This window comes from Mastigoproctus giganteus, chromosome 5 (genome assembly GCF_048544385.1).
Source record: "Mastigoproctus giganteus isolate SK-2022 chromosome 5, ASM4854438v1, whole genome shotgun sequence".
NCBI classification, from domain to species: Eukaryota; Metazoa; Arthropoda; class Arachnida; order Uropygi; family Thelyphonidae; genus Mastigoproctus; species Mastigoproctus giganteus.
In genome coordinates, this window is record NC_143579.1 from 208,879,636 (window position 1) to 208,894,115 (window position 14,480).

At 38.9% G+C, this 14,480-nt stretch overlaps 1 protein-coding gene across 1 annotated transcript in view; it reads left to right on the forward strand.

Moving 5' to 3' along the window:
- Window positions 1-14,480, forward strand: part of LOC150086055 (DNA (cytosine-5)-methyltransferase 3A-like) — a 233,524-nt gene that overhangs the window by 134,564 nt on the left and 84,480 nt on the right. Inside the window, exon 11 of the mRNA XM_090373678.1 lies at window positions 2,710-2,764. Within this exon, the coding sequence (XP_090229804.1) occupies window positions 2,710-2,764 (55 nt within the window). The remainder of the gene's footprint in view (window positions 1-2,709; window positions 2,765-14,480) is intronic.

Here is a 14,480-nt window from a genome sequence, read left to right on the forward strand (position 1 = left end):
CACACTGGTATGAGTATCTTGGAAACTGCAACCCTGCTGGGTTTCAGATCATGTATGATTATGTCTTGGATGTATAGAGATTGGTACAATAATCAAATAGCATCCAGTCAGTGGTGATTCTGTGGTTGTAAACAGCTCATTGATGTGATTATGCAGGGTAATGGAAGGACTACTGTAAGTTAAAGAACAACCCAGTACAACTGCGGTAACCAAAGAGGCATTTCATGGATGGGTATTACATTTGATGACCAAACAGGTTCCAATTCTGTCAGCTAAAAAAAAAAAGAAGACATGGTTACAGTGGGCCTAGGAACACCAACACTGGACAGTGGAAGATTGTTGCTTAGTCTAGCAAATCATAGTTCCTGCTGTTCCACACTGATGGAAGGAATAGAATATGGTGAAAACAGCATGAGTCCATAGCCCTTTCTTTCCAGGCTTTAGTAGCTGCTGGTGGAAAGTATAATGAGTGTTTTCATGGAACACATTGATAATACTGGCAAAATACTTGGATGCCACTTGTTTTCTGGAAATTGTTTCCAACCAGACTCATCCCTTAATGCCTTGCATTGCATTCATCTGAGAATGGGTTCTTCCAACAGGATAATGTGCCATATCATAATACCAGAAATTTATAAGACTGGTTCCAGGAATGTGAGAGTGCATTCAGCTCACTGTGGTGGCCTTCCCAGTCAGCAGGTCTCAATGCAATTGAACACTTGTGGAATGAGCTCTCTGGAGTAGAGCCCCACAACCATCCAATTTGCAACAGTTATGGGAAGCAGTTGGGTGAATGTGGACCAGTATCCTTTTGACATGGTCAAGTTCATGCCACAATGAATTCAGAGGCTGTTCTCAGATACTGACTATTAGGTAGGTGTATATCTAATAAAAGACCACTTAGGTGTATGTGTACTCTTTTTTTGGGCACTCTAAAGAGAGCTAGAAAAGTAGAAATTATGTATTTTTTGCCAGTATGATACCCATTATTGTTATGATTATTTTTACAAAATCTGTTATCATTTTTTAGATAGCATGTATGAGGGTGCTTCAGAAAATAAGGTAACAGGTGCCTCGTATGTGAAGGACTTGGTTCAGTCTTACACAGATGCATGTATGATACATAAGAAGAATTTAGTGCTGGTCTCTTTTCCACCTGGTTGCCACATATGGCAAACATTCCAAGTTTGCCATAGTGACACCAAGGCTCTTTTCCCAGCATGGAAGAAATTGGTGTCAAGCATCTTAAACCAGGAAATAACAGTATGCTGTATATTACCATCAGTTGCAAATAACTTGCTTAGTAAGGTGTCCTTTCAGGTTGGAAGACATCATTTGGCATGAGAGTGGGACTTTTTGGGGTAGTCCAGAGCTTCCCAAATATACTGTTATATTATAACAACCTACTGGTGTGGTTTGCAGCAGGTGACCTGGAATTATCATGCAGCTTGATTACTTCCTTGTGCAACAACTGGCCATTCATAAAAAAATTCAGTGTTCAGCCTCCTCTGTCACCCTCGTAAATGAAAGCAACAAGAAGCATACCTCTCTGTTCTTAAACACTTTGCTGCGATCTTCTTTATTGATGGTGTTGCTTTTAATTTCTTTGCATGGATTGGTGATGGGTGTTCCACACTATGATGCTTTTTTTTTAGGTATGTTCACAACAGCATAAGTGCTCATTACTCCCTTTTCTAACAACTGGAAAGATAGATGTAGGATAGACGTGTGGAAATTTGCCTTTAGCCAGCGGGTGGTTGGTTGGTGGAACAGACTTCCATCCCTTGTGGTGGAGGTTGATAGCCTAAATAAGTTTAAGGCTCAGCTGGACAGGTATTTTGAACGAACAGAGGGGTGAAGTGGAAGTGTTTTTTTTTTTTTTTTTTGGCTGATGCTGCATAAGCTTGCTTTCTTGCATCAAATGCCTCTACTAATGCTAATGCTAACTGGCGATTCATAACTAATTCAGTGTTTGTGTGTGACAGTCTTTCCCAAGGCTGTATTTACCAAGGTGTAATGGAACAGTTGCTCCAGGGTCCCAGACTACCAAAATATGTTTTCAGCATATGTTCTGTTAGCCTTTGGGAAGGTTTTATGATCAATTCTGATTTCGTAGCTCTCCTCAGTCTCTCCAGCCTCCACATACAGACATACTCCACACAGAAAAATTTGTATGTAGTTTCAGATGTTTGGGCATTACTTGAGAATCAAAAGTTGGATCAATGCAAAATTTTCAGTGTTTTGATAGTACCTGGGAAAGATTTTAATCTTCCCAGGTATGCTGTCATCTGTGGTAGAAGTGCTTGGCCTAGATTGCTGCTTATTTTGAATGTCTGTACTGCCATTAGCAAAGGCATTGCACCAAACTAAAACTTGTTTCTCTTGACTTAACATGACACCTGATCTGTACACATTCTTCAGTTGGTGATTTATTTCTGCTGATTTGTTACCCTTATTGTGCAGAAAGTGGGGGGATTATGCTGTGCACTTCTAAATTTAATTGTATTTCCAATAGTTCTGTGTTACAACTTATGGTGTGACAATATGATGTGTGTGTGTTTGGTGCAGTCTCTTGATCTTTCCTGTTACTTGGTTAGACCTACCTGCAAAACATGTTTTTTTATGTGTGATGTGCTGATGCCTTAATTTTTGAGAAACCCTTTTAACTTTCACAATTTCACTTGCCATAATGATGATTCATCTTTTTAGGTGTTACTGTACAGCTTGCATTGATTGCCTTGTGTATCCCAAAGCTTATAGGAAGGTATGCTGATTTTATTTTCTTTTTTCCAAGATTTACTTGTAGAATTTCCTATATTACAGCTATGCTAAAATAAATTCTGGTGTGTAGAGAAAGTATTGGTAATTTCCAACAAAAAAAAAAAATTACATTTTTGCCAACACTTATTATCGGACAGAATATAATATATAAAAGAAGAAGAAGAAGGAAAAAAAAAAAGAAATGGTTAGGGCTTACATTGTTTTGTGTAGTAACTATTGTTATTGGCAACATTTTGAAATTAACTTATTGCATGTTGGGTAGCTGAATTTAGCTTGTGGGAACTTGGATCTTGATAGGATTGGTGTATCATGATAGTCTAGCAGTTCTCAACTGATTTAGTGTAATGTTGGATTGCAACTTCCCTTTGGATTTGAAAGGTATTATGGAGGGTTATAGTTTACCAAAATCAAATTAGATGCTTAAATAAATATGGGAACTAAGAATTGTTATAATGAGTAAAGAGGTTACAAAATAGTTTCTGATTTTTGGTCAAAAAGGGGTCACCAGTAGAAGATTAAGAAACACTGTGCTAGATCATATTCTTCAGATCCTTCCATGGTCAAAACTAACAAGGCCTGAGCTGGGTAAATAAGTAGGTTGCTTTTAGACAAGACAGCTGCTGATTATTCTGTCATTTTTTAAAAACTGCAGTCAACATTTGTTTAGTAGGAGTTCCAGTATGGGAAGAGCTCTGCTTTGCATGAAGATCTTCTTGCAAGAAAATTGCAAGCAATTTTCTTGAAGTGTAGAGATGACTATAATTTGAAGTATTCAGCTATAGTGTTTCCCAAACTTTTCTGTTTGCGGATCCCTTTTGGCTTTAAAAAGTAACACTGGATCCTCATATCCTAGCTCAATTAAATATGGGGTGTCCTGACGATAGGTTTCCAAAATTAAAACTTCATATCTCAGAACTGATTTATTATTTGTTTACAATCTACCTTTTTCAGACTGACACAAAAAATAACTGAATAATAAACAAAAATTCTTACCGAGGAAAATAAATAGAATGTATTTGAGGTCAGAGCGTAATATTGAAAATCACATTGTCCTATGGCCATTCCGTCTCTGACTTGGCGCACGATAACCTTAGATGCTGATGTGCCATTAAACTTCCAATAACCAACCAACCAATCCACCTCCAACACACACACACACACACACACACACACACACACACACACACACACACACACACACACACACACACACACACACACACACACACACTTTGTAAGTTGTGATGTTTAGAAAACATTATTTCAAGTATTATCTGTCTGTAGGATTGCATATGACTACCAAGGATGACAAAAAATGATTATTATCTATATTGAATAAAAATATACAATTTGGTGAACAGGAGAAAGATAAAGAGAACTTAATTTTTAGAATATCATATTCTTAGTAACATTATTCAATTTTTATTCTGATAGAGAATAAAAATAACTCTCAGCATATTACACCATTATGGTGCTGGCTGTAGTTCATGATATTTAAAGAATGGTGCTGATCCTATGCCAGATGTTTTCTAAATAGAATAACAGATTAAATTTGTGACTAACAAAGAAAATTTTCATAAAATTCATTGCACTGATATGCTTCTACACTGCTTGACAAAATTAATAGAACAAAATGTTTTTTGTGAAGCTAAGGTCACCAAGGGCTATGTCAACCAGAACAGACTGCTCTTTGGCTCTAACAGCAAGAGGGAACCCTACAATGTCTTGTCATCAGCTGTCTTTTGAGGTTGCTGTGGCCACAGGTGAAAAAATTTCCAACTGGACTGTGTTAAGAAGACTCAATTCAAGTGGACTTTACACAAGTGGTTTGTATCTCATTAACCCCAAAGCACTGCATAGCTTGTTGAAACTGGTGCCGTAAACATGTGACATGGAGTCCTGAAAATGGGATACAGTTCTGTTCTCTGATGAGTCCTGTTTTAGTCTATAGATGGATTCTAGACATTATTTCATCTGGAGACAATGAGGAATGCAGTACCATCTGCCCCCCCCCCCCCAGCATCAGAGAAAGAGACACTTACGGTGGAGATGGTGTTCTTATGTAGTGCAGAATAATGATCAACAGCTGCACCCCTCTTCATGTTTCTGATAGGTACTGTAATTGTGCATTGGTACTGAGAACAGAGCTTTGAACCCTGTGATTTTTTTAGGGGTGTGATTGGTCCAGATTTTCTTTTCATGTACGACAATGCCACTGCATATAGAGCTCAAGTAGTAGAGGAATATCTTCAAACTGAAAACACCCAATGACTGCTGTGTCCAGCACGATCGCCAGACTTAACCCTGATCGAATATGAGTGGATGTCCTTGGGCATCGCATTGTATAGTCACTTGGTGAGCTAAAGTCTGTGATGGTGGAAGAATTGGATTTATTGTCACAGTTATAAACACCCTTATAGCGAGCATGGTATTCCATTCAAAAGAGAGCAGTTTGGTTAATTAATGACTCCTCTCTAACAGTCTCTCCACTCTCTGTCTCATAGACATTCTGTTTCTGCTGCATGCCTTTTCTGTAGATACTTCCATGGGCACTGTTTTCCTGAATTGGCTTCTATAATTCCCCGCTCTCTCTTCCAAAGAAGTTCAAACACATGCCACAACCAGTCAACATCCTTTTACTGTCCAACTTCAAACTCACAGAGCCAGCTTTTCTTCTTCCTCATTTATTGTTTCAGCTTCTGTTTCTGGAGCAACCTCACTTCATATGGATTTCCTGAAAATTACAATCTACAGAAATTCAAGGCTAATATCAGAAAGTATCCGAAAAATATCAGATCGGGTACGGGACATGATATTCCCATGGGGGATGTCTTTGTGTGTGCGCGCGCGATGCAAGGAGTGTAACAAAATCAGGCGACAACTCAGCATTGTTATGGGCCTATATGAGAGCTTGAAGGACAGGGTGGATGCCCTCGAAGGATCTAAAGTGAGGGGCCCATCAAGCTCTCAGCTGCCCACATCAACGCCAGAGCTTGCACTTGGTCATCACGCAACACAGCGGCAACCCCCAAGGCAGAATGCGCTGGCTCCCACAGGAACTAGTAGTTGTTGGTGACTCTGTTGTCAGGGAAACGGGAAACATGCTTTGTAAAAAGGATAGGTGGAACAGGACCAGGGTATGTTTGCCAGGGGCAAAGGTTGATGATGTTGTAGAGCGGATATCATCTTTTAAGGGCACAAAAGGTGATATACAGTAAACCCCCGCTATTCGCGGTATCTGTATTCGCAGTCGCTGATTTAATATAAAATGAAACCTAAAAAAAATGTGAAATTTAAAGCGCCGTGAACATTTTCCGTCATAAAAAAACATATGCGTGGCTAAAATCATCTTTTCCGGTCAAAACAGTGCTCAGTGGGTGGGGGGAGAAGGGTGACAAAATCGCGAGCTTGGATGTTTCTCGCTAATCCTTGTTCAGTGTGTTATGTGCTTGTCATGGAAGGTTTCGTCGTTTGCTTTTAATTTATATGCTTATAAATTGATATGCTTAAAAAAGTGATAAATCTACCGTTTTGCAGTGTAAAACAGACTTTTTCGAGTGTGTTAACGGAAGAAAGTGACTTTATTGTGGACAAGTTCTTTCTAACATGGGAAATGTGAAACCGAATAACAAGGGAAATGTGAAAATATCAAAGAAGGTGATGACATTAGTGAATAAAATTGAGTTATAAGACAAAATTTCTAATGATAAAAGTGTCTCCTCAGTGGCAAAACATTATAAAATCAATGAGTCAACGGTACGATCAATCAAAAAATCGGAAGAAAAAATCCGCCGTAGTGTCTGTGAAAACGCGCTAATTGCTTAAAAAATTTGCTCTGTAACTCGTGATGTTAAATTTAAATGGAAAAGGCTTAAATCTGTGGATAGAAGACCGAACTCAAAATAAAATTCCATTAAGTTCACTCATCATTCGTGAAAAGGCAAAACTCCTTTATCAACACTTTAGCAAAACTGGTGATAGCACTGGCGGGGTAAGTTTTTTAGCTAGCAAAGGCACTGGTTTGAAAGATTTGTTTGAAATTTCTAATAAATATTACATTTAATATTAAATTGTTTCTTATTTTCATTTCGATGCCATATGCTGGCAATTCACTATGTACTGTCTATGTACATAGTCATATTATGAAGGTACATATAATACATACATAGACAAAATTTTAGACTAGTTTTTCTTATATATTTCATACTTTGCAACGGAACCCCTTTATTACTATGGGAGCCATAACTCAGTATTCGCGTTTTCGGTATTCGCTGCATTTCTCAGGAACGTAACCCCCGTGAATAGTGGGGGTTTACCGTAGTTGTACACATTGGCACTAATGATATTAAGAGTAGGAGACCGGCAGAATTACTTAACAAGTACAGGTCACTTTTGAAAAAAAGCCGTTAATTAGGGTTGAATTTGAAAGTGTCTGCAATTCTGCCCAGACACGATAGGAGGGAGTATAGGATGGAGAGCCTTGTCAATCAATTCGGCCCTGGAAAGATTGTGCAAGGCTCAAGGGGTAGAATTTTTTTCAGCCTGGTCTGTACTTGTTAACAGAAGGGACTGCTTCTACAGGGATGGGATACACTTAAATAGAAAGGGTGCAAGAATATTTGCTGATGCTATCGAGGCAGTGCTAGGTGGGTCGGAAAACTGCTAGCTTGGGGGCATACAAGGACTAATTCACTTTCACTGCTTCTATTGGAATGAGCAGAAGCCTGGAAAACAAGATGCAGGATATTTCAGAGACTGCTGGGAGTCATTACGGTAAAAATAAACACATGGGTTGTGTTAGGGTAGCTAAGAAAAAGAACAGGTCCATGTATACTTGTGTGTACACCAATGCTAGGAGTTTGATAAATAAACTTGATGAATTTGAGGTATTGCTCAAAGCATCAAAGGTGGATATTGTTGAGATATCAGAGACGTGGTGTCACACAGATATAAGGAATGCAGAACTGGAATTTGGGGAGTACAACGTCTACAGAAAGGATAGAAAGGGGGGAGGGGTTATGCTATTAGTTAAGAAACACATAAAATCCAAGAAAGTGAACCCAGTCGACATCGATGGACTATGTAGTGTCGAGTCAGTTTGGTGTGACATAAGCATTGGGAGATCAAAATTGAGAGTAGGAGTGTGCTATAGGCCTAATGACTCTGATGAGTATAATAAGAAACTGTACAGGGAAATAGAGTGGGCCAGTAAATCAGAGAGTCTTATAATGGGGGATTTTAATTTCCCAAATATTGACTGGAATTTGTGGGTTGGTCACTCACACACTAGCAAGGCTTTTGTGGATTTATTGGATGATTGTTTTCTACATCAGCATGTCTGGGCAGCAACTAGAGGAAGTAATACTCTTGATTTGGATATCAGTAGTGATTCTTCATGCATTAAGAATCTGCAGATAGAGGAACCACTAGGTGGCAGTGAACACAGTGTGCTGAAGTGGGATTTACTCAAAGAGGTAACTACCATCAGGGGTAAAGGGAAGGGTTATTGCTTTCGTAAAGGCGACTATGATGGTCTGAGACAGTATTTAAATTCTATACAGTGGGACCAACTGATGATGTTACCAACAGCAAATTTAAAATGGGAAGCATTCAAAGAACTTATCTTGGAAGCTACTAGGCTTTACATACCAACTAAGAAATATTGTTCAAGGTTTAGGCCTAAATGAGATGAACTAATGAGACATATGGCAGAGAAGAAAAATGCATGGGATACATATAAATTAACATGTGACACAGAAGCCTACGATAGATATAAGTTGATCTGTAACCAAGTTACAAAGGAGGTTAGGCAGGCAAAAGCAGATTATGAGAAATCTTTGGCAAGGGATGCAAAGAAAAACAGCAAAGTCTTGCCTGACCAATTTGATTGGATACTATGATGCAGTCACAAAAGAACTGGATGCAGGGAATAACTTTGATATTATATACTTGGATCTTAGAAAGGCGTTTGATACTGTTGCACATGGAAGACTGCTGCACATGGAAGACTGCTGCACAAATTGGAGCAGTGTGGCATTGGAGGCTGGCGCACTATGGCCATAGTTGCCGATGCGCCCAATAAATTCCAAAACAAACAAACAAACAGCATTGGAGGCAAATTGCTGCTATGGACAAAGGGGTGGTTGAGGGAGAGAAGACAGAGAGTGGTAATCAATGGACACTGCTCATTGTGAAATAATGTTATTAGTGGAGTCCCTCAGGGTTCAGTGTTGGGTCCATTATTGTTTTCTGTATTTATAAATAATATTGATGATGGTATATCAAGTTTAATGTCCAAGTTTGCAGACGATACAAAGGTTGGCAGGGTTGTTAAGGCCACTACTGACACTATGCTGCTGCAACAGGATCTGGAAAGGTTGAGCAGATGGGCTAAGAGATGGCAAATGAAGTTTAACATTGACAAATGTAAAGTACTATATATGGGAATCAGCAACCCCAGAGCGACATATCAACTCTGTGGTACTACACCGACAGTGGTAGAGAATGAGAAAGACCTGGGGGTAATTGTGCAGGCAGATATGAAGTTCTCTGAGCAATGCAGACGGCTGCAAGAGTAGCTCATGGTGTCTCATCAATGATATACAGAAATTTTTCTAGCAGGGATAAGGAGGTGATTATTCCCTTGTATAAGGCAATGGTCAGGCCACAAGTGGTGAAACCTATGTTTAGTCTCTAGAGCAAAGTTTCCGGCATCCCCTTCCCCCTCTTACTTCTCCTTCAACCCATGCACGGTACTAAGTACTATAGGTTTTGATACCTTTCGTGTTTGGGGTTTTCATAAAAAAAAAAAAACCTAGAGTACTGTATACATGTCTGAAAGCTTCATTTTAAGAAGGATGTAGAGCTGCTGGTACGAGTACAGAGAAGGACAACAAGATTAGTGAATGGAACAAAGGGTTGCTCTTACGAAGAAAGGCTTAAGTTTTGCAAATTACAGTGTCTGGAGAATAGGCACCAGCGAGGTGATCTGATAGAGGTGTATAAAGCCTTGAATGGTTTGAGCATGCTCAATGCAGATGGGATTCTGCCTCTTGCTCAGAATAATCACCTGAGAGGGCATAAATTCAAATTGAGGAAAGACAGATGTAGGATGGATGTGCGGAAATTTGCCTTTAGCCAGCGGGTAGTTGGTTGGTGGAACAAACTTCCATCCCTTGTTGTGGAAGTTCATAGCCTAAATAAATTTAATTTAATTTAATTTAATTTTTTTTTTTTTTGGCTGATGCTGCATATGCTTGCTTTCTTGCATCATATGCCCCTACTAATGCTAATGCTGAGTACCTTCTTTCATCTTCTGAACCTTCAACCCATGCACAGTACTAAGCACAATAGGTTCTAACACCTCTCTTGTTTGGGGCTTTCATACAAAAAAAAAAAAGATTCACCATTGTCAGGCCTGTTTTGTTGTTGGACGGGATCATACATGGTACTGAGGTCATCTGAGTATATTTTCAAGCATCTTGTATCGACTTCTTTAATGTTGACCTTTTTTGGTAATTCCTATACAGTGAAACTTCTCCTAACGGACACCTCTCGTTAACGGACATCTCTCTACAACGGACATTTTCAAATTCCCCAACTCTCCTCTATTGGTTTTAACGTGTTTGCAGCTTCTGTCTAGCGGACATTCTCTGTAACGGACGCGGACAGGCAATCTGCACTGTTTCGTTTAGATTAGCACTTAATTTGATCTCCCCATAATGGACAGCGGGCGAGCTCATGGCCCTTTTTCTAGGAACTTTTCTTCCACGTATTGCCTCAATCGTGTGTTTATTTTCTATTTCCGATTCTCTGAATTTTATCAAGGTTTACGTCGCAGTTCTAAACCCTTTTTCACGAATTTTAAGGCACGTGTAAAACTTCTGATGAATTCGGTGTGTGCGGGGGGGAATATAGTTGGCCTTTCGTCTTTTCAGTTTTCAGTTTTGTTCAGTGTCGTGTGAAGTGCACAATGTCTTCTCGTAAACATTTAACTTTAAAAGATAAAGTCGAACTCATTAATGCGTATGATCGGCAAAAAAATAGTGTTCGCAATCTCGCTGCAAAATTCAAAATCGGGAAGACGCAGGTAAGCGACATCCTAAAGGAAAAAAAATGAACTACTCAAACAATTTTGGCAACACGGAAATGATCAGGTTCAAAAATCATTCCCGAAAACTGTTGGACTTCAAATTGACAGTGCTACGTACGAGTGGTTTTGTCGCGCATGTGCTAAAAAAATTCCCATTAATGGGCCTATTATTAGGGAAAATGCTTTGGAGGTTGCGAAATCTATGGGAGTAAATGAGTTCAAAGCTTCTGTGGGATGGCTAGACAAGTTCAAAACTCAGCATAAAATTTCTTGGAAAACAGTAAGTGGTGAAGGTGGATCTGTTGATACTGGGATTGTATCAGAGTGGACCATCAAATTGGAAGGTTCATGTCATGATTTTGAAGCTAAGGATATTTACAACTGTGACGAAACAGGGTTGTTTTTTAAAGCTCTTCCTGAAAAAACAATGAGTCTAAAAAACGAAAAGTGCCAGTGCGGAAAAATTTCTAAGGAACACTTGACTGTACTATTGTGTACAAATATGCTGGGAGACTTTGAACAACCTCTTGTTATAGGAAAACCACAAAATCCTCGTTGTTTCAAGGGCATAAAGTTGAATCTTTTGAATGTTGACTGGAAGTCTAATAAAAAAGCGTGGATGACACGAGATATCATGAGCGAATGGATAAGTCACTTTAACCAAAACATGATTCTTCAAAACAGAAAAATTATTCTTTTCATGGATAATGCTGCATCTCACCCGCACATTGAATTGTCCAACATTCAAATCGTTTTTCTGCCACCAAACACATCTCCAGAGTGTCAGCCCTTTGATCAAGGGATAATAAAAAATTTTAAACTTCACTACAGAAAACGTGTTTTAAGACATCTCATTGCAAACATGAACGATGTAACATGTGCGAGTGACTTCGCAAATAAACTCAGCATCCTAGATGCGATTCAATGGATTTCCTCTTCAGTAAATGCAATTAGAAAACAAACTGTCGTGAACTGTTTTGTAAAGTCTGGCTTCTCAAATGCAAAAATTGAAGTTGTGAACAGCAATGTGGAGCACCAAGAAGAACAAGAACTTCAACATTTATTGATAATGTACGATACTTCAGCTACAAGTGACCCTGGCTACAAAGATATAGACTCGAACCTCACTACAGAAGATGGTGCTGAAGATATCAACGACATTATCATCGATATTTTTCAAGAAGTTCCTCATGAGGATGAAGAAATGGAAGGAGGTCATTCTGTCGAAGAACATATTAACGACGAACCACCAATGAAAATGGAAGAAGCGCTCATACAAATCAATCGTTTAAAAATGTTTTTCGCCGCTGAAGAAGATACTGAAGGACTTTCGATGGTTTCTTCACTCCAAACAAATGTTGAAAACAAAATTATCAGCAGGAAGAAGGTGCAGAAGAAAATAAGTGATTACTGTATGTATTTTTCTTAAGATAGTCATTATATGTATAGCACAATTGTATGTATATTATTTACAAAAATATTGTTCAAAATCTGTATATATTTTAATTTAATTTTACATTAAACTTTTAACGATTTTTCTTTCTTTCTTTTTTTTTTTTTTTTCTCCCTCAGACTTCTTGTTAGCGGACACTTCTCTCTAACGGACACATTTTCGTTCCCCATGGCTGTCCGTTAAAGGGAAGTTTCACTGTATATCCATGTATAAATGTTCCTTATACTTGTCTGAATTTTCTCGCTGTCTCCTCAATTCATTGTTATTCTGTTGTACACCACCATACCAAATTTTGTCCTGCTTCATCACAAGCTGCCAGGTGGGTAAAGTGCCTGCCTGGAAACACAAAGGTCGTGGGTTTGATTCCCGTCTCGGTCTTGGATATCACGATGGTGCCGTACTATCCGGTTGGATCTCATGGCCACGATACACAAAGGAAGCAGGAAAAAATTGGTTCCTTCATGTATTGATCACATCATACGATAAAAAAAACAAGCTGCACAAGTTACACCACATTTTCTAAATGTTTTGTTAATTTTGTCAAGCAGCTTTATAATCCTTTTTGAATATTTTCATTATTAATTGCCTTTATCATTTAATGTTTTGGTTACTATAGTATTACAATCCATGGTTGAACAAGATGACATTACCATTGGCAGAGGCATATGATGCAAGGAAGCAAGCTTATACAGCATCAGCCAAAAAAAAAAAAAAAAAAAAATCTTCCTATTTCACCCATCCATTCGCTCCAAATGTTTGTCTAGTTTTGCCTTGAATTTATTCAAGCTGTCAGCTTCTGCAACGACAGATGGAAGTTTGTTCCAGCATTCAACCACCCGCTGGCTAAAGGCAAATTTCTGCACATCTATTTTACAACTGTCTTTTCTCAGTTTGAATTTATGTCCCCTCAGGCGATTAATCTGGGCAGCAGGAAGAATCCCATCAGCATTGAGCATGCACAAACTATTCAAGGCCTTATACACTTCAATCAGATCACCTCTCAGGTGCCTAATCTCCAGACACTCTAAGTTACAAAACTTAAGACTTTCTTCGTAAGAGCAACCATTTGTTCCATTCACTAATCTTGTTGCCCTTCTCTATACTCATTTCAGCAGCTCTACATTCTTCCTAAAATGTGGCCTCCAGATCTGTATACAGTATCAAGGTGTGGCCTGACCATTGCCTTATACAAGAGGATAACCACATCCTTTTCCCTGCTAGAAAAATTCTTGTATATCATTGGCAAGACACCATGACCTACCCTTGCAGACCTTTGCTGCTCAGAAAACTTCATATCTGACTGCACAATTATCCCCAGATCCTTTTCATTCTCTACCACCCTCAATGTGGTACCACACAGGTGATTCATTACTGTAGGGTTACTGCTTCACATATGCAGTACTTTACATTTGTCAATGTTAAGCTTCAGTTGTCACCTTTCAGCCATTCTGCTCAACTTTTCTAGATCCCGTTGCAGCAGTGTACTGTTATTAGTGTCATTAACAAACCTTCCGACATTCGTATCATCTGCAAACTTGGACATTAAGACTGATACGCCATCATCAATATCATTAATGAATACAGAAAACAACAGTGGACCCAAAACTGAACCCTGGGGGACTCCACTAATAACATTAGTCCACGAAGAGCAGTGTCCATTGATTACCACTCTGTCTTCTCCCCCTCAACCACCTCCTTTATCCATAGCAGCAATTTGCCTCCAATGCCACTGCTCCAATTTGTGCAGCAGTCTTCCATGTGAAACAGAATCAAAAGCCTTCCTAAGATCCAAGTATGTGATATAAAAATTATTCTTTGCATCCAATGATTTGATTGGATACTGTGACCACATCACAGTATCCAATCAAATTTGTCAGACAAGACTTCCCTTTAAAAAACCCATGCTGTGTCTGAACTATAACTGAAGTCTTGTTTAGATGATCCTGCAGTGCTTCTTTAACCAGTGCCTCCATTAATTTCCCCAGAACAGAAGTTAAACTAACAGGTCTGTAGTTACTTTTGTCACCCTTTGATCTTCCTTTATGAATTGGAGTTACATTTGCACATCTCCTGTCCATGGATACTTCTCCCGAGTCCAAGGAATCTCTCATGATTATGGTTAAGAGTTTGCTTACTTCCTTTACTGCCTCCTTT